Genomic DNA, 24,463 nt, shown 5'->3' on the forward strand with positions numbered 1-24,463 from the left:
ACTCTCATCTGATGATAACCAGATCTCAAGTCGATCTTGGAATAAACCGAAGTACCCTGCAACTGATCAAACAAGTCATCAATACGAGGCAACAGATACTTGTTCTTCACAGTAACTCGGTTCAGCTGCCGATAGTCAATGCATAGACGCATAGACACATCCTTCTTCTTCACAAAGAGAACAGAATATCCCCAAGGAGATACACTAGGACAAATATACCCCTTGTCCAAAAGATCCTGTAACTGATTCTTCAACTCTCGCATCTCTGACGGAGCCAGACGATACGGTGCTCGAGAAATAGGAGAAGTACCCGACATCAACTCTATGCCAAACTCGACTTCCCTAGCAAGAGAAAAACCCGGAATCTCATCTGGAAATACATCTGGGAATTTATTCACAATCGGAATAATCTCTATCCCAACACTCTCAGCGGACAAATAAACTGCATAGATGAGGTAACCTTCCCCGCCAGACTTCAGAGCTCGACAGGCTCTCAAATCTGATACCAACGGCATCGGGGGTCGCGCTCCCTCACCATATAAAAACCAGCTATTACTCCCATCCGGATTAAAGCATACTTATCTCTGATAGCAGTCCACTGAAGCTCGATAGGTAGTCAACATGTCTATCCCCAGAATACAATGGAAGTCATCCATCGCAAGAACCATGAGATTCGTTATCATAATGTTCCTTTCGAACTCTAAAGGGCAACCCATCACTAGACGCTTAGCCAAAGCAGATTGACCCGTCGGAGTAGAAACAGAAACTACTACATCTAGTGCAATGTATGGTAACTTATATCTCTTAACAAAAACATGCAGAAATGAAGGAATGAGATGCACCAGTGTCAATAAGTACAAGAGCAGGTATGCCATATAACAGAAATGTACCTGCGATGACTTTCTCATTCTCCTCCACTGCCTGATCGTGCCTCAAGGCAAACACCTGGCCAGAAATCTGCGGCTTCAAATGGGAAATCCCAACAGACTGTCCCTGCGACCTCTGCTGAACGGTAGCCTGAGAACCCGATCCTGAACCAGAACCTGAACCGCCTCTCCCAGCTAATGGACAATCCCTCCGGAGATGACCAACCTCTCCACAGCAAAAACATTCCCCAAAAGATTTACGGCATCTGTCTGTCGGATGGTTCTTCCCACAATGGTCGCACTTCTCCTTTTTCCCAAAATGGACAACACCACCGGAACCAGAGAAAGAGGATGTAGATCCGGACTTCTTGAAAGACTGAGCACGGGGGCCCAAAGAACTTGCAGGCCTAGACTGAGAGAAAGACCTGTTACGCCGAATGCTATCCTCGGCTTGGTGACAACGTCTCACCAAACCCTCATAGGTCATATCATCATCGACCGCCACCCGATCATGAATCTCTGGGTTAAGACCCTGAAGGAACAGATTATACTTCATATCGAAACTATCAGCAATCTCAGGGCAATAGGATAATTGATCAAAGAACTTTTGCTGATACTCGTCAATCGTCATAGATCCTTGACGTAAACTCAGTAACTCACCCGCCTTCGCCTAACGGAGTGCAGGAGGAAAGTACAGCTTCTGAAAAGCTGCGCGGAACTCGGCCCAAGTAGCAACTCCTCTTGCCGCAACGAATGGTGCAGAAGTGAATCTCCACCACTTACGGGCTCGCCCATCCAGAAGATAACCAAGAGTCTCCATCTCCTGCTCCTCAGTACAGTTAAATTTTTGAAAACAAGTCTCCATGCGATCTAGCCAGTTCTCCTCATCCTCCGGAGTCTCGCCTCCGACTAAGGGCTTAGGACCAATCTGTAAGAACCGGCGCACACTGAAACGGTTCTCATCATGATGACGATGATGGCGTTCCCGACGACGCTCTCGATCATCATCACCCCAACGTCCACCTATACTGCCATGGCTACTCTGATCATCGCAATCCGCCATCTACAAAATTACCTCATGGTTATCTTATGCAGAATCTAAATCCCAAGAATACTATGCATGCTCTGATACCATAAATGTAGTGACCCTTACCGAGATCACCTATTAATCAGAAACTTAGGCATGCAATTAACTTAAATAAACAAAATTAAATTGCGGAAGCAATAACAAGATACAATCCCAAGAAAAGGAATCTGTAATTACCCAAATATTTATACAACCAAATCGAATACTGTATCAACCCAGTACAATAAAATAAAACTCTAGGCGAAGCTCCAGCTGGCCAACCACTGCCTAGCCCCTCTTGGATCCACCCGCCTCATCCAAACGCAAACCTGTCCCATGGAATAAGGTGTCCAGATACACAAAGTACGAGTCGTGAGCATAAAATGCTTAGCACAAGAGTATGACTATACATACATGAAAGTGTACCGTCTACTGACTAGAGGCTAAGAAACAGATGACAAAGACAGACCAGGCCCTGGTATGTAGCACGCTATGCCGTTGCTTCAGGAGGTGGCTCACATACCAAAAACCAGTGGATACTCCGGACCCAATTTGATGGAAGTCCATCCACTAACAAGATAGGGTAAAACCCTACTAACAGACATCTCAAACGAGATAGCTAAATATGTAAATGAATGCAGCATAAAATCATGTCATATAAATAATGCAGTCACATAATACATGCATAATCAGTCAGGATATCTCGAACAGTACTTTCGTACCTCAAATACTAGGCAAGCTCTATCAACTCTAGGTCCACGCCAATAATCCGCACTACACTGCCAAATGATACTAATATCATTATAGTGCTCTAAAAGCCTTAACTAAGATATTGCATACTCCTAAATATTTTTAGGAAGCAAAAGCTAAACATGCATCCGTCGTCAGCCCGTTGCTGTCGCTTGCCTCAAAACTAGGCCACAGCTCCGCTACGACGCCTGGATCGCTACGCCACTTCCGGATTCACAATGGGACGCCTAGAATTTTCTATATCTAAGCTAGAAGACTAAGGAATCGAGAGAAGAGAGGTGATTGGTGCATCTGAAAATGAATCTCGGCACCTCTATTTATAGACGGAGTTCGGGCCATCCGAACCCCACTTCGGAGCCTCCGAACACGTTCGGACCGCCCGAACTCATCTTCGGAGCGTCCGAAGTCCCCTCAATACATCAGCCGTGACGTCATCTTGCTGACGTAATCAATGACGTAATACTCGACCCCGATCGGACCGTCCGAACCTACCGACGGAGCGTCCGATCACGTTCGGAGCCTCCGATCCTGGCTTCGGATCATCCGATCACGTTTGGAGCCTCCGATCTTTCTTTCAGAGCGTCCGAACTCAGGGTTTCTAATTGCGATTAGTCCTTTAATCTCTTTATTTGGTTACGGGCTACTATAGGGCAGTCCTTCTTCATATGTCCCTCCTGACCACACTGGTAACATGCGCTGGCCGAGATAGGGCACGATCCTGCAGGATGTCTCCGCTTGCACTAACGAAATCGGCTCATCCTCTGGCTACCGAAACACTGCACTCTGCCAGATCCGGAAGAAGAAGAAGAAGTACCACCTTGCTTCTTGAAAGACTGACCCATCGAACCCAAAGAACTAGTCGGTCTGGATGAAAAGGAAGGAATCATAGACCGGTTCCTCCGTAGACTGTCCTTAGCTTGATGGCAACGGTTCACCAAATCCTCATAGGTCATGTCGCTCCTAACAACAACCATCTGATGAATCTCAGGGTTCAAACCCTGGAGAATATGATCAAACTTGGCAACCGAACTCTCAGCGATATGCGAGCAATAAGGAAGAAGATCAAAGAACTTCTGCTGATACACCTCAATAGTCATCGTCACCTGTCGCAGTCCAAGCAACTCACTAGCTCTCTCCTGACAAAGGGCTGGAGGAAAATACAATCACTGGAAAGAGGTACGAAACTCAATCCAAGTAGCTGCTCCTCTTGCTGCTACAAATGGTGCGGAAGTAGATCTCCACCACTTCCTCGCTCGACCCTCTAGCAAGAAACCAAGAGTCTCCATCTTTTCCTCGTCTGTGAAACGGAACTCTCTGAAGCAATGCTCCATCCTCTCTAGCCAATCCTCAGCAGCCTCCGGGGTCTTGCCTCCTGCTAATGGCTTAGGGCTCACTTGCATAAACCTATGCATGCTGACTCTCCTTCGCTCTTCGCGATGTCCACGGCGATGTCGATGACCGTCTCCACCGTCCCAACGACCATCACCTCCACTGTCATGGCTCTCGTCGTAATCTGCCATCTGTCAATTAATAACAGATAATGTATTAATCCGCTTTACTAATTCTCAGTTGCAATGCGCTCTGATACCAATAAATGTAGCGACCCTACCCGGATCCACTATCTAATTAGAGTTTAATTAGTGCATGCAATAAATACTTAATGCGTAAAGATCGAAATATATCAAATACAACAAATCCAATCGGCAGAATACAACCGATGATAAAATAGTGTATAAATACTCTTATACAACCAAATCGAAAGTCTTAGGATAACAAACCCTACCACTAAAGTCTCGCTGCAACAGGTAGCAACCTCAACCTTGCTGCGAGTCACCTGGACCGTCCAGCCTCAAACCTGCCCCGCCACAAGGAATCCCAAAAGAAACCAACATAGGGGCGTGAGCGACATTGCTCAATACGAAAGAAATGATATATAGACTAATATGCAGCAAGTAAATGACTTTAAAATACTGGTTAAAACAATCTACTCAGGGCGCCAATGAATATACAGTACCGTGCTAAGAGAGAGACTCCGCGGGGTACTCGTATATTCTCCTATCAACTATAGCGTCAAAACCCACCGTCGTGGCCGCTCTTAGTGATAGCAAAACCATCCATAAGGAGTAACCCATCACCGATGGAAACCGTCAATGACTCACATCATACCAGATGCAGTCAACCGTTAAAATATGCATGTGCTAAAGCCGTAAAACATGGTAAAACATATAACACATACTCATGCAACATATAAGCATATATATCATGTCGGCCATCTCGGTCAATACTTACGTACCTCTAACAATTGCAGGCAAATCCTAGCATCACTGGTTTAGACTTCAAGCCTACTAGTCCAGTCTACTGCTACTACAATGTAATTATCCATGCATCAATAATTAAGCTCTAAAAGTCTTAACTAAGCTATTGCATACTCCTAAATATTTTTAGGAAGCCAAAGCTATACCTGTGTCCGTCGTCAGCCCTTTGCTGCCGCTTGCCTCAAAACTAGGCCACAGCTCCGCTACGACTCCTGGATCGCTATGCCACTTCCGGATTCCCCATAGGATTTCTAGAACTCCCTAGATCTGAGTTAGAAGGCCTAGGAATTGAGAGAGAAGAGAGGAGAGGTGCGAGTGAAAATGAATCTCGGCTCCCCTTTTTATAGACGGAGTTCGGGCCGTCCGAACACGATCGGAGCGTCCGATCCCGAATTCGGACCGTCTGATGTCCTATCCACACGTAAGCCATGACGTCACCTCGCTGACCTAATTGATGACGTAAGCTCTAGCACTGTTCGGATCCTCCGAACCTGCCGACGGACCGTCTGAACACGATCGGAGCCTCCGAACTTCACTTCGGATCGTCCGAACGTCTTCGGATCCTCCGGTCATCTCCTCGGGCTGTTCGATCATTAGGAATATTAATTATGATTAATTTCCTTAACACTTTATTGGGTTACGGGTTACTACAGTTTTCTCTTTTAATGTTTAGAAGGATATTTTTTTATGCATTTTCTTGATGAGTGTTTAGACTCACTATACTTGAATGGTGCATGTAACGATGATGTTGATGCATTCATTGATGATTTTGTGGGCGGACATGAAGAAGAGGCAGGGGTCGGTCCAGTGGGTGATGCATGAGTGCGAAAGATTTATGAATGAAAGTTGTTCAAACCAATTTATGTTTTGATGGGAAACAAGTTTTGAATTTTGAGTTGATGATCATATTTTGGCATAGTCTTTTAAATGTTTATTTCATTATTTGTGCACTTTTTAATCCGCTTATTTAATAAAGAAGATGATGCTTCCGCAAAATTTTTAATTTTCCTCAAAATTTTAATTATGTATGTCGAGTAACGCTCCGATTATAAAATTGGAACATTACAATATCACATTCTTCAAAAACGTTGGTGCAAAACCAAACACAGCAATTTTTCTCACCACATAATTAATTATATTCGAATCAACTGGAATTTGCTCGTTGTGCGTTAAATGATGAAATTGACCTTTAAAAAAAAATTAGCTTCATTACGTTTCACATAATAGACACACAACACAATAGCTTCACTACCTTTGACTCGAAAAAAATCACATGCGTTGGAATTTGTTAATTCTTTTTTCTGAGAACAAAAGCATTGAATACGGCAAAGAAAATGATCATCATAAATAAAAATACATTAAAATAAAATGGTGCGGCAAGTGTGACGACCATAAAAAATAAAGTAAAATATATAGCTTGGCTGGTCATTGACTTTTAACAATATAATTCATCTTCAAACTATACCTGATAATTAATTAATTAATTAATTAAGAGTGTGTTAGCTAGGCCTAGGATTGATAGGCTGGTTGGCCCCTCATCTCTCCTCTCCTCTCCACATCCTTATATTCCAGCCTACACTCGCATCTCTTCTACTCGCTTAATACAATTTGCTGATTCAACACCCCCAACCACTCCCATACTTTAATTTGCTATTCCATTTCCCATTCTTCTTAGTTACAATACCCTGCAATTCATTATTGCTGAGCTCAAACATCTCAATACTATTTCTGATTTTGTTGAGCTGGGTATCTTACTTCTTTCCCTGATTCCGTAGCCGCACATTTATAAAAATCTGCAAATCATGTAATTTCATCCATCTTCCATTCAATTCATTCCGTCACCTTTTCCCAAAAAAAAATTAAATTTTTTTTTGTTTGCATACATACATGTTTCTTCAATCTCTTTGATTAATCAAACAGTGCTCGATCTGGGTACCATTCCAAAGCTCCTGTAGCCACAACTTTTATAAAAACCTGCAAATCATGTAACTGTGTCCTCTCCCGATTTACACGTCCGTTTGATATATATATATAGCAAGCACCAAATTAGAAAACAAAAAAAAAACAAAAAGAAAGAAATCTGTACGTACGTAGTTTACTGAGCGATGCCGGACTTTGAAGAAGGAGCGGCAACTATGTCGGCTCCGGTGACTCCGGGGACGCCGACTCCGCTGATGTCTTCGCTGCGGGTGGATTCACTGTCCTACGATCGCAAGTCAATGCCTCGATGCAAGTGCCTGCCTGTGGATGCGCCAACATGGGGTACGCCTCACACATGCCTCACAGGCTTCTCTCCAAATGATATCTCCCTCACTCGGAAGGTCTGTCTCTCTCTCTCTCTCTTTCTGTCACAGATTCGTATTTAATTTGTTTTTTTTTGTGGGGTTCTGTTTTGTTTGTTATTCCTACCTCTATTCTTTTTTCTTTTGCCTAATTCTTAATTCATAAATCTACTTGTTCTATTTAATTTCTACTGTTTAATAAAACAATCTGCTCAACTAACTCACGAAACTTTTTAGAAATTAATTTCGATGATTTTACTATTTGTGCCTGTTTAATGTAAGTATGGATTACCCAAATATATATTATGTGTTTGATTATATATATATATGTGTGTAAAAATAATAGTTAGTTAATTAATAATTTGACTGGCGTGTTTTGTCTTTTTGAGATAGTAATACTACTAAATTGATGGAGTGAATTGTTTTCTAGATGTAGATCTGTTCGACTACTAACATTACTTGCACCTCAACCTTATTTTTCATTGGTGCAACGACAACTCTTGTAAAACCGTAAATTAGAGGTTCAGGTAGTGTTTGCAATCACTAGAAAAAAAAAAAGTGATCGTTAGATTTTGGTTTAAAAAATCACTTTTGTATGTTTTTTAAACCCAAATTATTTATTAACTTATGCTTAACTTAATTGAAATCCAAAAGCTAGTCATATGATGATTATGATTCTTCAAAAGTGATTCTAATAAAAAAGTCAATGTTAAAATCATATTTATCAAACACTATCCAACTTTCATTTTTAAATTTTCACATTTGTTTCCACTACAAACTTTTGATTTTTTTAAGTTTTTTTATAATTTATAAATTTAATCACTTCTCCAAATGCATAATCTTTAGCAAACACTCCCATAAAAGTTTAAAGCAGGCCAGATTATATTTTTTTGAATTGTATTTTTATAATAAAATGATATAAGATATCTTAGAAAAAATATTGATCTTCAACCTTTTCATACTTGTGTTGCATGTTTACATAATTAAAATAATTTTTTTAATGCATAATTTTGTTATTTTTATATTTATTTATTAAATGTAACACCACAAATAATTGAATTATTATTATATTATAATAAGAGAGAATATCTTCAAATTTAACCACTAATTAGATTCAAATTCCACTTAGTTTGACAAACTTTGTGTTTGAATCGCTAAATAAATTTTAAATTCACTCTATGTGCATTAAGTAAATTTTATAATAATTATGGAAGATCTCAAATATTATATTTATATATGTATTGAAATCCACCGTGGAATCTTCGTCCCAATCGAATATTTTTATTAAATGAAATTCATCTATTAAAACTCAACTTTAAAATATTAAAAAATTAAATAAAAGTAATAGCTTTGCATTTTGGAAGTCTCCGTCACCGTCAAGCGCCCAAGGGCGGATTTTAGCGAATGATAATGTAAGCTTACTATTTATAAAGTGATTGATGATGTGATTGATTTCATGAGACGTAAATTCACGGTTCATATCGATAAATCTTTGTTTGCATTAGTTCAATAATAATAATTGTCACAAATACGTACATTGCAAAATATGCTGTTGACAGAAATAGGTCCCTATTCCTTTTGTCCATTTTTTAGATGATTTAATATAATTATCCAAATCCCTTCAACTTTTACGATGGTCGATAACATTTTATTATAAAATACAAGTTATGATTTGACAAATAAAGAATTTCAATCAATTATTTAGGTCGGTCTCGGGGAAAAGATAATTCATTTTTTATTTGACCATTTTAGTCTTGTCATAATGATGTTTATCGCACCAAAGGTCCAAAATAGTTTTGGAATAATGTATCGGAATTGAGACCTTATTACAAAATATATATATATATATATATATATATATATATATATATATAAAGATGATTTTAAGTATTTATATCTATGAACGGTGGAAATTAATTCTTTTTGACATAAAATTATTTTTATGAATTGGATCGAATTACTTAAAATCTATGAACGTGGAAATAATGCTTTTCGAGAAAAAATTATTTTTATGAAGTGGATCTCAAATAATTTAATCGTTAAACGATTTCATATGAGTTATTATGTAATAACAAACACTCAGTTATATCATTTGTTTTGACTTTTTTCCCTTTAATTAAAAATGATAATTTTGATGTCTTTGGTTTACTTTTTTTCAACTCTATTATTTCTTTTTTTAAACTTAAAAAACATAATCATCTCTCTATTCATGCTAGCATCATAACACCAGCTGGCCATGCCAGTACTATTTATTATATAAAATAAATAAATAATTAACAAGTTGATTTGAATTATTTAACTTTGTTTTGTTTAAATGAGTTATTTTTTATTAATTGGAGTTTAAATTTGTTAAATATTTTTGGCTTCCGACTGAGATAATAAAAACTTGACAACCATTTACACCCGGAATAACTGGCACGCATTCATCTTATACGCATCTGCGCTTTTCCTTGTTCACACCAAACATAAATAATATAACAAACACTGTTTCTTTGTCTTTGATATTGATATGATTTTTCCATTTTCTAATATTATGTTAGAATAACTTAAAAAGTATATATATTATGTTAGAATATATTTTTTCAATGTGGATCCAGTTTTTTTGTGTGTGCTCTCGTGTGTTATTGATATGGCTTTCCGAATTAAATTATTCTTCTTCTTCTTATATTTGTAGAAAGCTTCAAATAAATTAGTATGTCTCCGAAAAAATATTTTATTTATATATGTGACCGGTCGATTTGAAACACATTAATAATTATTTAAACTAATGTTTTTGATATATAAATTAAATAATTTTTTTTCGATTTTTGAATTAGATCGAATATTCATTTCAATAAAATTAAACTATGTCCTCTATAATTTTTTTGTAATTTTTTTGTAAATCTATCTACACTATTTTAATTCAATATATCTAAATATACACCACATTTAATACTGATATAAAACAATAAATTTTAATATTTTATTCAATTCAAAATACTAAAATGTTTCTAATATAATTAATTTGGCAGAACCATGTGTAGCGTGTACCATATTATTAGTGCGTATTTAAAAATTTCAGTACCTATCCAACGCAAGCAAACTTTGACTAAAAATCAACACATTTTTTTTTATTTTTTTAAAATATGGAACACCAGAATATTTTTTTCTTCCTGAATCAAAACACCAGAGTTCAATACTTGTAGTTTTTGTTTGCTTGCTTTACAAAATATAACCGTTATATGTCTATTTTAAAAAGATAAAAATAAAATTTTATCGTGATTTAATTAATTACTTGCTAGAGGGAAAAGAAAACAATATACATATAAGGATTAAGGAGCTAGTTATAGATACCACGCGTATATGTAATATGTGTTGTGTCATTTTTGTTTGTAGTTCCTTTTCTCAATGCATTTATTTTAAATTTGGCTAAGTACTCCATCAAATTCTTATTACAGCTCATACTTCAAGGCTTTTGTCCCACCTGTTAAAGAACCAAGCAGTTTTAAATTAATAATTTTTCCCCAGTAATATACATTATAAATAAAATTTCAATATATAGAAGGTATTATTACAAGCATCTATCAGATACATGGAACCAAGTTGCATGCATCATTTTGTCCATAACTTTGATCTACTTTCATCACACAAGGCTTCTACATGATATGTCTGTGGGTCATAACCTGCGAAGTGAAGCAGGTTAATAATCTTCTAATCATCTGCTACGATCCTTTTGAATATGTATTGATGATCATATGTTGCTGGTTGATGACACTGCTTATTGGATTAACAACCATTCGACATCGAATGCAATTATGGTTCTTTGAAGAAGAGACATCCTCATAGGACAGATAAATTAGATCTGCTTCTCTTCTTCAATGCTCCACTATATTAACATTAATTTCATCAAAGTTGATATGAGATATTCGATCGATTTCCCATGATACAATTCTTGGTAGCATTGTTATAGCAAAAAAAAATAAAATGCCTTGATCGTATCTCATAACATTGTGAAAAATGATGTTCAACTACTTGAAATTATCTTTGAAGATGCTTGATTCTAAAGGTTTTTCAAGGTGTTATGCATAGACAACTACATGTGCCTAGCTTTTACATTGGTATATTCTTGAGAAATGAAGTGAACTGTTGCTTGACAGTTGCCTTTTGTTGGCTCACAAGTTCTTTATTTCATCTCACTTTAACTCTCTTCATAGACTTTGAACTCCACGAATATAATGCGTCAACGGTAGATCATGCAACTATGTCTACATAAACTGCTAACTAGAGAGGTGAAATTAATTATAATTAACCTGTATATGAAAGAACTTGGGCCTGATTCAAGTCTAAATTTCTTTATAGCATATTTTTATAGAAGTAAGACGACATTTTGCTTGTCCTTAAATGCCCAAATTGCACGAGGGCATGGCTTTAAAAAAGTCTGATAGAAGTTTTTACTTTAGTTAAGCAATTACTGCTTAATGTACGTATGATAGCCAGCTGATTCTATTCTAAGAAATTTTTATTGAGTTTGGCATCATCAGATATGTACTTGTCCAATTTTTTTTATGTGGCTTTCCTGTATCACGTGAATCATTCCTTTATTCCAAATGTTTGCTAATGATTTGACAAAATTATCTTGTATTGAGAATTGCTCCTCGTCACATACAAGATTTTTTGTAACCCTTTTCCCAAAGCAAGTCTTTGTTTTGATCTTACATGCGCACGTAGCAAATGCATGCGTAACCAGCTACTTTCTAGTTTTTGGGCTCATGGAGACTTATAATGACCAAATTTTCGGCAATCAAACGCATTTTAATGTGTAACTAGCTACTTGCTAGTGGTGAATCTTGTCACTCTGTTTGAGGTCTGAGGCTTCCTCAGAAGCTTAACTTTCTCTCTCTTAAACGAGTTGTGAGCATTCTCAATCATTTTTCAGTTGTTACTTTGCATTGATGCTAGTAGATCAATGGAGAGAATCCATCAACTCGTGAGTTTATTTGATCGTCATGTAGATTTTTTTTACTGTTTTATAGTTTTACATGATAATCTGCACATGAGGGAGCAAATAGCATTCTCAATAAATTTTCTATTAAATTTCCCGCCATCTATCCTTTGACTAAGGTAAGGCAAAGGCCTGAGACATTTCCTGTTTACAATCTTTTTTTTGCAGGTGGGGGCAGAGTTTGTGGGAACCTTCATCCTCATATTTGCAGCAACTGCTGGGCCAATAGTGAACCAAAAGTATAATGGAGCTGAAACACTGATTGGAAATGCGGCCTGCGCGGGATTGGCCGTGATGATAGTGATTCTATCGACTGGGCACATCTCTGGAGCACATCTAAATCCTTCACTCACCATAGCATTTGCGGTATTCCGTCACTTTCCCTGGGCACATGTGCCCGCATACATTGCCGCGCAGGTATCAGGTTCTATATGCGCGTCATTTGCACTCAAAGGCGTATTCCACCCTTTTATGTCTGGTGGTGTCACCCTGCCTTCTGTCAGCAACGGTCAGGCTTTTGCTCTAGAGTTCCTCATTACATTTAATCTACTCTTCGTGGTAACAGCAGTTGCTACTGATACCCGTGCCGTGAGTACTCCATCTTTGTTCACTTCTATATTAACTTAGTATATCTTCTTAGCATTGATTCAGTGAATTTCGGTTAATTTATAGGTAGGAGAACTGGCAGGTATAGCAGTTGGAGCTACAGTCTTGCTTAACATTCTTGTTGCTGGGTGAGTACATAAATTATGGTAACTATCTGCATCATATATCTAATGATTCATTGATTTGTTGTGCTGTGTTTCAATAATAATGAACTTGTAACTTAAAGATCTTGTTCTAATCTAACATTTATTTTTTATTACACTACATTTAAATATGTCACTTTCAATTGTGAATTTTTCTTTGTTATTCCACCGTTCATTTAAATATTATCTAAATTTCTTAATCATGTTTTCAATGGTTAATTACTTATCGTTATGCACCAACTTTATTTATCCTGTAGGCCATCTAGTGGTGGTTCAATGAATCCAGTGAGAACTCTAGGACCAGCTGTTGCTGCGGGGAATTACAAGTCGATATGGATATATATTGTGGCACCAACACTTGGTGCTGTGGCGGGAGCAGCCATCTATACACTCGTTAAACTCCGAGGAGAAGATGAAGATGGGGTTCCACCACCGCGCCAGGTTAGGAGCTTCCGTCGTTAGCTGGGAACTATATATACATACATATGAAATATATATTATGGTTGCCATGCTGACCAAATGGTACTGTATTGTGTGTGGTTTGTTGTGAGTGAGAATAAAGGCCAAGGACGAATTGTTTTCCGGCCCTTGATGAGTAAACCAACTCTGGTTGTGCTTTATTATTTTGATTATCACTAATATGTATCCAAATGATTGGCACTATATGTGACTTGTGTGTGAGAATAAAGGCCAAGGACGCGATTTGTTTATTAACTGCTGGGTAGGTCCATTTGCTTGTTATATACTTATATATGCATTAGTGAATAAAGTGATCAATTAAAAAGCAGTTATTTATTGGGAAATTTCTTGTACTTGTTCCCACATATATATTGAATATTGTAACAAAGTAAAAGAAATAACACCAAAAAATTGCGAGATCCGGTAAAATTATACCTATGTCTTCGACAATTTACATCACTCCGTTATTTTCAAATTGAGAATATAAATTTGGCAAATTCATAAATTATCCTACAAGTCAAGGACAAAAAACACAAATATTTTTTTCCCGCGAAGAAAATTTTAATTAACGGTGAAAAGAACATTTTTAATTAACAACGGTGGGTCATAAAATACTGTTGTTAAAAGTCGTGTTGTTAAAAAGAGCGCTCAAAAACAATGGTGAAAAATCGTTGTCTTTCTGTCAACGACAATGGTTTTACAACAGTTTTGTAGGGATCCGAGTCGAATCACTATATTACTTGGTCTACGTAGCATGCAAATAAGATAACTTAAGTAAATGATAAAGCAATGGAAACTGGAAAATATTTTACAATCCAATCCGGCAGAATACAATCGAAAACTAAAACCCAAAGCGATAAAATGTTATACAACCAAATCGAATAACAGTATCCTAAAAAGCACTGAAGCAAACTCTGTTGCAACTGATCCGAATCTCAACCCTGCCTCGAACCATCGACCTCGCGTCCAACCTGAGGTCTGCCCCGTCGAATATGGTGTCCAAGAACATAACAACAAAAACGTGAGTGAATAACGCTCAGAACGTAAAGTACGAGTATACAAACCTAATATGATGCATGCAAATGACAGAGTATTGGCCAATTAGTTCTGCTCAGTATAGGCGCCAATGAGTGTGTAACACCATCTGGGGTCCACGCCGCTGGGTAGCTCCCCACACTCGTCGAAGATTACCGTAACGTCAATCTCCATCAACACGGTGTCTCCTGGTTTTCGACAATATAACAAGGATGTATAGCTGACCGACCCTACTCAAATGACTATCTCAAAGAAGATTTGGATCAAAATGAGTATGCATATGCAACATAATATAATAAAGAAGTAAAAATTGAACATGACACATAAAATGCAACATATAAACATGCATACTGTATTGCCCTACCTAGATCACCAACTACGAAACTTAATAAGCATGCAAAACGAGTTAACTTAATCAAAGCGATAAAGTGAATTAAACAAAGAAAAATAAAACTGTGTTTACAAACCAAACCGGCGGAATACAATTTGTGTGACTAAAACCAAAAGTGATAAACTGATATCAACCAAATAGAAACTCAGTATCTACACCACTAAACTAATGAAAACTCACTGCGACCACAACTCTAGTTCTCAACCTTTCAACCCACTGGCGTCGTCCAACCTGAGACATGCCTCTCAAATAGGGTGTCCAAGAAACAAAATACTGGACGTGAGCGACTACGCTCAATAAGATAAGCATGAGTATACAAACCTAGTATTATGCATGAAAATGACTAGATACTAGTTATCACAAGTCCTACTCAGTCTAGGTGTCAATGATCTTGTAGTACCATATGGGGTCAACATGTTAGGTACATCCACACACTCATCCAGATCACAGTAAATTCAATCCCCATCATCACAACATCTCCTGATGTCAGACAATATAATCAAGAAATATAAGGCTAAGCGACTGTTAGAACCTAATGGGGGAAGAGAGAATTAGGTTCTATTGGTGTAACGCCCCGAATTTATCTTAATTGAGTTTATTTGAGATAATAGGAGATTATAGAATTCGAGGATCGATTTGATTTTGATCAGGGACTATTTTGAGATAATCAGAGATAAATCGCGGAAACCCAAATAAATACTGGATCGACAGAATACAACCGATAAAACAAATTCCAAATATAAATGTAGCTCTGCTTGGTCACCACCTAATCCCAAGTCCCGGTGGAACACTTGTAACTGTCCAATCGAATGGGGTGTCCAGAAAACATAGAAAAATACTGGACGTGAGCATTAAAGCTCAGTACGAGAGTACGAATATAAACATGCAATGAATGCAAATACAAATGCAATTGTAGGGTACCGGAAACCTATCCAAAAAAACTGCTCAGTTAAGGTTCCATGGTATGCAGCACGTTGGGTCGTCGCGTATGGAGGTGGCTCCTATACCATAAAAATATGTGGATATAATCGGAACCAAGTCCATGGAAATCCATCCACTAGAAACATGGGGCAGAGCAGCCTCCACTACGTGCTATGAAAATCAAGACATAAAGCTCAACGTGTACATGCATGCCGCATAATATCAGTGCATATAAAAATGTCACAGAAAACATGAAAACTTAGAATATGTATATTCTACAAGGCTATCTCGGATAATACGTATGTGCCTCTATCCAGACAAATCAAGCACCCTAGCAATCTAGCAGTCCAGGTACTCACAATCCAAGCCTGTAAGCAATAATCACCATATCACTTATAATACTCTAAAATCTTTAACTATAATAACAGATACTCATATTTTTTAATAGGATTCTCAGACCATATCTTTGTTCGTAGTTAGCCTATTGATGTCTAAACTCTAGGTTCGAAATTATATCTCAAAATTTCGAAACAAGCCCCAACAATGAAATAAGATTGTCCCTGATCTGAACGATGATCGACGCCGGCGGCGGCACAACGATGACGACGGTTGGAAAACGGCGATCATCGGAGTTGCGGCTTTTCTGCACAATATTTATATCAAAACAAAGCTTACGACATAATGAACACAACCCATCAACCAATTTCAAATTTCCGATGACTTACGGCGGTGAAACACGGTGGCAAAGGCGACGGCCGAAAATGGGTTTCCAGTCGACGCAATAAAACCTTGCAAAATCGGTACCAATAGATAGCTCTCGTCAAGGGCTTTCCAACCGTATATTTGGTTTCGATTTTGTTCAACCGAAGATGGTTAGCCGATGGCGAGAAGATGGCGGCGGTTTCCGAGAGTCGCAATAAAAATGTGCAAAATGGGTGTCAATAGCTAGCTCTCGTCGCGAGAATTCCAACCGTATATTTACTTTTGAGTTTCGACCACTGGTGGCAGCCAAACGACGGAAAAACGTGGCGATGGTGAGGAGAGAAAAAACTCACGGGAGGGGAGAGAGAGAGAGAGAAGACGCGAAGATGATGGTGATGTGGAGAGAACGTGTGTGTACACGTGTTTAAATATGTGTACTATTTTATTGACTCGATTTGAATTATTTTAACTCCTGTGTGCTATAAAAATCACATATGTATTTTAATATCATCTATAACCCGATATTTACTAATACATATTTTTAACACACAAATCAACTATTTTTAATCTCCTTTAATCCCTTGATCAATTCCTTAATCATGTTTATCCAATTAATCTTGTAGAATGGAACTGGGCTACTACGCTTCCAATGTGCATGTTGTAGAGGATGACTATGTTGATATTACTGGTGAGACTAGTAATGAGTTATTGGAGGAACGATGTATTCTTCCTTTTCAATTGAGTCCAAAGGTTCTTGAGGATCAATTGGAATTGCATAGATTGAGTGATATGGCCGAAAGAAAGAGTGAAGAAAAAAGTGAGATGACCATTGAAAAAAAAAAAGAAAAAGAAATATTAGAGCCCGAAAAAAAAAGAGTGTACGAAAGAGTAAGATGGCCTTGGAGAGAAAAAAAAGAGAGGAATTAAAATGATTGGTAAGAGACCAATGAAAATAATATAATGGTCCAAAATTATGAGATTGAAATAATTAAATAAAACCTTTAAAGTGCTTTTGTACAAAGAGGTTTTATCTCATTGTGATGAAATAGCCGGTTCAATCCCGAGCAATATTCTTTCTTCTTTGCAGGTTGTGAAAGATGTTTGGATGGCTAAACAAAGGAGATTTGATGTTGAAAGAGTCAAAATGTTTAATCCATGTAAAGATGAGCAAACTCTAGGTGAGGTTAGAAATTTTAAAGTTGTTCCCTTCATGAGGTATGATTTAGCTTCAAATCTCAAGTACAAATACAATGTCAATTTTTGAAGGTATGACCTTAATATTAATTTGTTGGGATTTAATTACTTTGTTGAAAGGTTTGAGAATGTGTTATCTATGAGATATGTTTTAAATTCAAATCTTGATATTAAGTTTGAATCTTGGTATATTAGGAGATTGAGTTGTGTTGAAGTGTGTGGATAGTGCATAACTTTATATGTGGAAATTTTTATTTGCTAGAATGGTTATTAATGACTTTTGGACTAACTAATGAGCCTAGTATTTTCATGAGATTGATGAGTTATGTTTTGCATGCGCATATAGGTATATTTGTTTTGATATGCTTTGATTATATCTTAGTATATATCAAAATTTTGGATTATGAGCATGTCAAAGTTTTATATGTGTTGGATAGATATCTTGATGATTTGGTTGTGTTATATTTGTATGATTTGAATGAATTACTTTTTATTCCTACAAAACAATTATCTATGACTTTTGTGATAGGGTTAACTAGGTCTAAGAAGGGGAGAAGTTTAATTTATGTCATACATAACGAGATGTTTATCATATTTATGCATGCTAGTAGTGTTAAGATGTTTAGTTTGAGCATGAAGTTCTTTGACTTTGTTATGAGTGTGCAAGGTACAAAAGTTGTTGTGGAGAATATATGATCAATCATTGAGTTGGATTCATTGAAATTATTGGATAAGTTGGGTGATAAAGCTTACAAAGAGAAAATGAGAAGTAATTGTATTTTCAATAAAAAAATTTTAGTGTTAATAATTTCTTGTTGTTTGATGTAGGTAAAGGGCAAGATTTGAGAAAAAATCTTTTTGAAGAAGGAGAGTCTAATATGAATATAAAAATCCTACGAAGTGATCAAGTTGCTAAAGATGCTATGAACTTGATTGAGTTGCTGGAGAGTCCAAAATCAAGGAGCCAAGCCAAAAGGTTCAAAGAGACGTTTCGAAGAGTCGTGATGTTTCAAGAATCGTCTCATGAATTGCCATCAAGACTTGAAGGGTTTGGGATCCATGGAAACCAAGTTGGAGAACACGGGAGTCAATTTGGAGAACAATTGTTGAATCCTGACTTTTGGTGATAACAAAACAATACATCGTTGTTTTAGATCGGCTGCCATTTACTTGTATACACAGGTAATCTACCGACGTCAAGACATCAGCTGACAAAGAAATATCAACTAGAATAAGCAGTATCAGCTGATCAAAGCATGTCATCCGCTACTTGTCAACCGAGCAAGACATGTCTACCGGCTAAGGTATCTACTAAACTTCGAAGGTGTTAAGATACATGCCATATTCAGAAGTCACAGATTCCCAGTTCTCGGAAAGTTGACAAGACAACTTAAATGCAAAGAAGGAAGCATTTAAGGAGCCGTCTGATAAAGTGAGAAAAACATAAATAGCATTTAATGTGAAGACACATTGAATAGACAATTAAAGGCGGACGAGTACAACATATTCAAAAGATATTATCACTCTTCACATATCAGCTATTGATATCTGACATCATAGACGCTTTTCTACCGTTGACAAAAGAGAAAGACGTTAAAGAAAGTTGATATAAATATAGAGCCTCTCTACAAAGAAGAGACGCAACGCTTACAAAGAATTTGCATACTTGAGCTCTTGAATCTACTTTGAATATTCGACCGCTCATTCAACCCTTAGCTAAAAATCATATTCGATCTACAAGGAGATCTTATCAAGGGTTACTCAAATCCAGCTGTTGTTTTAAAAACACTATCTGCTACAAGGATTTGATAGTCTAAGTCTTCAAGAAACTTAAACATTTATCATCACCAACTGAAGAAAAGTTTGATAAGAGCTTTAAATCTTATCACTGTGAATCTAGGAGTTCCATCTTGGGCATTGGATAAGTCCTAACTTGGATCGGGTATACTGCAAGACGTTGTAATAACCAAAGTCTTCTAGTGAATCCTTCCCAGGTGGAAGAAGGGGTGACGTAGGAGATTGAGCTCCGAACATCCAGAAACATATATGTGCTTACTTACGTTATTGCATTACAATATTCTATCATTATCATCTAGCATATTAAGAGCTGTTTCCGCACTATTATAAGTAGCTCTTATATTTCTAGCAAGCTAACAGAAAATCGGTTGAGTAAACTAACATTTGCTCAATCACATTACATTAGAGTTAAAGATTTTCATAAGTGTGTATTAAACTCCCCCCCCCCTCTACACACGTATTCGATCCCCAACAACAATTAAATGTCATTGAAGTATCAAGAGGGCAAGAGAAGGAAGAATTCGAAGTGGGAGGCAAAACTGCTCGTGCCCCAGCGCAAGTTGTTGCGCTCAAGTGCGCCGCGCTCTAGCGCAAGATGTTTTGCTCGAGCGCGCCCTGTGGATTTTGAAATTCTCGGGCAGAACCTTGCTCGCTCGAGCGAGCATATTTTCCCGCTCGAGCGCACATGGCAAACGAAAACATACAGTGCGGCATGTTTGTGTGTGTTTTCGGGGATTTTTTATATTTTGTTAATATTTTCCTATTTCAAGTATTTTAGAGTCCTTATGAAATTATTTTTAATATTTTGGTATTATTTTTTACCTTTTTTTCAACTAGGAAACTTATAGTCTAATTCTATTAGGAATCCTAGTTTGTTTTCTTTTATATATTGAAAACTTACATCCATTATTCATTAATAAGAATTATTCAGTTTTTTTATTTTTATCAATTAAAATTCTCTCTAGACTTTTATTCAAAGCTTTGCGTTGTTCTAAATCAAACTTATCAAAGTTTAAAAACTTTATGGAGTTTGTCGATTGTTCTTTATCATGGATTGTCAAAGACAAATTCTTTGAAGGTTCCTTTGAATTCAGTTGTTTATTCTGCGTTTATTTGTTACTAGTTTTATTGTAAACTAGGAGTGATTATCCAAAATACACAAACTTACTTGTATCAAAAGATTAGAAAAAACACTTTTGATTCTTTTTGTTATTGAATTGAGGGCACGTTTAAATCTATAATCGTGTTTTCTATTCATATCATTAAAGATTTTTATCATCTAGAGAATTTTAAGATTTCTTGCACTATTGGTTCTTCTAATTTTAACAAAGCACCATGTGATTTAGGATCTTGCATTAATTTAATGTCTTTGTCCGTTTTCAAAAGTTTAGGATTTGGGGAAGTGAAACCCACGACAATCGCATTGCAGCTAGCAATTAGATCTCTCACCTATTCGCGTGGAATCATTAAGGATGTTCTGGTAAAAATTGACAAATTTATATTTCCTGCGCATTTTGTGGTGCTAGATATAGAGGAAGATGAAAACATGTCATTGATCTTGGGAGACCATTCTTGTCTACTGCTGAAGCCAAGATCAATGTCAAGAAGAAGAGCTGTCGATGGGAGTTGAAGGAGATAAAGTAACGTTAATTTACTGTATTCAAGGAGGCTAGCAATCAATCCAAGGAAAAGGCGTTCATGGTTGAACAAGAAAAGACGATGGAACGCTGCAGCAAAGTTTCGAGTAAAGTGGACGAGCGAAGCAAGCATGTTCCGCTGGTGGCAAAGAAGAAAAAAAGGAAAGTTAATCTCAAGAAGATTGTTGAGTATGTTTGGAGGGTGAAAGATAAGAGCAAAACTTCCAACAAAGTGACAGTAATGGACTAGAACCAGCTATAGTAGTGCTAAGGACTATAAACTAGACATTTATTGGAAGGCAACTGTCACAATTCTGATTGTTGCACTCCCAAGTATATGTTATCCACAAGTAGTATAATATGTGAGTCCGAATGTCGTATCCACAGGAAAGATAAGGAAATCACAAATCTATTAAATATTATTATTATTTTTATTTTTAATTTTTTTTTTAGAGATGATTATGAATTTAAGATGTGATCAAATTTTAAACTAAGTAGTCGAGATTAGATGATCAACTTTTGGTATTCAAATAAAGTTAGAATTAGTGAACAAAATTGGAATCCATTTGATAAAATGGTTCTAATATTTTAAATAATCATTATTTATATTATATTATATAGTATTCTCTTATAGTTATATTATATAAACCAAAACTTATAGATATTTTCAAGTATTTATTGTGCTATTAATTTATTTGTTAACACCAAATCAAGGTCTCCACTTTAAATGGTTGGAAAACCAAACTAACATTTAAATAGTACCAAGAATTCAATATTATGATATAATTTATAAATAATAAATCAAGGTATCCACTTGAAATGATTGGTAAAACCAAACTAACATTTAAATGGTACCAAGAATTTGGTGTAACATGTAATAACAATAAATCAAGACTCACACTTATAAATAGGGTATAAAAGTGCACAAATAAAAAAAAATTAAATATAACATAAATAATAAATAAAGATTATATAATATTAAGCATATATTATAATCTTATAATAAATTTAATATCATACCAAGAGTTTCACATTTTCATCTCGACTTTTGGAAGATTAGTAACTCATGTTCAAAGTGTAGAACTTAGAACATATAATTATCATGACAAATATTTTAAATTGAAGAACTAAAGAGAGAATAAAGAGATAAAGAAAATATGAACTCAAGGTTTAGTTCATAGAATGAGATATATCTCAATACATCAAAATGCACCCCTATTTATAGCCAAATTTGAGGAAACAAAAAAAAAATTATTATTTTATACATATAAGTCTTCAAAAATTTCCCAAGCATTCATATGATCTTGCACTCCACATTTGACCATCTCTCCATCCGATTTCAGATTTTCAAAAAAAACAAAACTTGTAGATAATTGAGTGTATGAATTGTGGTAATTTTTTAGTACTATTTGACCAAGTAAATTGAGATATATGATCAAAATACTCGTGCTTGGTAAAACTATAATTCCATTAGTACAACTTTCACTTGTTGCTTAATTTGGTCCCAATTGTGGAAAGACATTTATCTCATGCTTTTAATCAATATTGTAGATATTGAAATCAACTTTCTACAGGTCCAAGAATAATCTTATTTCCATTTTCAAAGCCAAAGTTATTATTGTTTTACCAAACCTTTAAAAATAGCAAAATAATACAATTACACGACAAGTTATATTTTATACAATTTATTAAGAAACACATAAAATTTATTCATTAATAAAACTTAAATTCTAAAATATTATTATAAAACATATCATAAATATATAGTTTTTTATGTTTATCACACCTGCCAACCAGCTTATTTCTAGTCCCTAGAAATTTAAGCGTCAATAACAAAACAAAACATATTGATTGATTTAAACATAAATGTAATAGAAACTATCCAAGTGTTTAAAATTTATTTGAAGACTATCAAAGTTATATCAAAATCACCATAATTATCTTAATATATCTTAATATTTATTATTAAAGTAGAGACCCTCTAATTAACAAACTTCCAATTAATTGGTGAAACTTGATTTGAAATTATCATTATCTCCTAACTTAATTTTTAATAAAACCAAAATTATTGGACAAAATAGTCATTTTTTACGATTCTCTTTTCTAGTCATTAGATGTTCACTTTGTGCCCTTTGATATTCTTTTATTTACAAAAATGACACTCATTTTATAAGATATATATTTTTTGTGAATATTTGTTTAAAAAACGTTATATTTTTATTATTTTTTAATTTTACAATTTATTATTTAGTGTCTTCGTTAAAAAAACAAAATGTATGAGCACGCAACGCGTGCAGCGGAATAATAGTAATTTATGAAATAAGATGGGCCGATTAATTCAAAGATTCTTACCAGATATTTAAATATATATGACCTTAGAATTTTCAAATAAGAGTCTCAACTCCATATTCTCACTGGTTATTAAATGTATTTCAAAGTAACGTTTTCTCTCATGGAGTTGGAATACAGATTAGCACTCGGAAAAATGAGCTTAAAATGCATATAAACAAACAAGCCAAATTAATCAAAAGATAAAAAATCTATTAATTCAAAATTTAATCATTTTTATTTTTCTCTCTTCTTTTGAATTTTGAGTCCTTTCATAATGACTTGTAATGAAATCAAATCAATGCTCTTGTTCAAGATCATATTTTCTCTCTTCCTTTTTTTTTTTTTCTCTTTCTTCTTCTTTTTTTTATTTTTGATCTTCAATCATCTTGAATCTTGGGTAAGATATTTCTTCAATATATTTCCAGTTTTTCTTCAAAATAAGAAATCAAGATCTAAACAATAGACAATCTCTCTAATGATCTTTAAGGCTTGGATGATGTTTTCTTAATTCTCTCCACTCACTCACAAATAGGAAAAATGGGGGATATAGACCCGGTCTTGATTTTAATTCAATAGATAGACCTCTGAACAAAAAGACTATATTGTCTCTCATTTACAATATTAGATTGCGTGTAGATATGTTTTTCTCTCTCCTCCCTCTTCTTCTTTCTTCTTCTCTGCGTTTTTTTTCTTTCCTCTTTCCTCTTTCTCATATTTTTGCATTTTTTCTTACCATTGTTCTGCGCATTTTTCAGTTTTTGTTGAATGTTTTTAAGCGAAATCGTAAAGAGACCGATCATCATTGATTTTCACTTCATATGGAATTATTTCTGATTCAAATGAACTGATTTTCTAATTTTTTTTTGTTCACATAGACTGATTTTCGACCGGTTTCGATCGATTTTCAATTTATATCGACATCTCGACCGAGTATGTTGAGTTTGATTGATTTTGAAGAAATCTCGACTGGTGTCGACCGCTTTTCAT

General features: G+C 35.6%; 1 protein-coding gene across 2 annotated transcripts; it reads left to right on the forward strand.

Annotated features, from left to right (window-relative positions):
- The first annotated feature begins 6,983 nt into the window (after positions 1 to 6,983).
- Positions 6,984 to 13,723, forward strand: LOC140887626 (probable aquaporin NIP5-1). 2 transcript variants are annotated; one of them, XM_073295010.1, is made up of 4 exons: positions 6,984 to 7,318; positions 12,429 to 12,848; positions 12,933 to 12,994; positions 13,267 to 13,723. In XM_073295010.1, exons 1-4 carry the CDS (start codon positions 7,103 to 7,105, stop codon positions 13,469 to 13,471), a joined length of 903 nt encoding a protein of 300 aa, XP_073151111.1. In that variant the 5' UTR covers positions 6,984 to 7,102; the 3' UTR covers positions 13,472 to 13,723. The 2 variants fall into 2 exon arrangements, with proteins under 2 accessions (XP_073151111.1, XP_073151112.1); XM_073295011.1 differs by lacking the exon at positions 6,984 to 7,318 and adding an exon at positions 10,819 to 10,957.
- Positions 13,724 to 24,463: the final 10,740 nt, after the last annotated feature.

The sequence above is a fragment of the Henckelia pumila genome, chromosome 3, assembly GCF_033568475.1.
Source record: "Henckelia pumila isolate YLH828 chromosome 3, ASM3356847v2, whole genome shotgun sequence".
NCBI lineage: Eukaryota > Viridiplantae > Streptophyta > Magnoliopsida > Lamiales > Gesneriaceae > Henckelia > Henckelia pumila.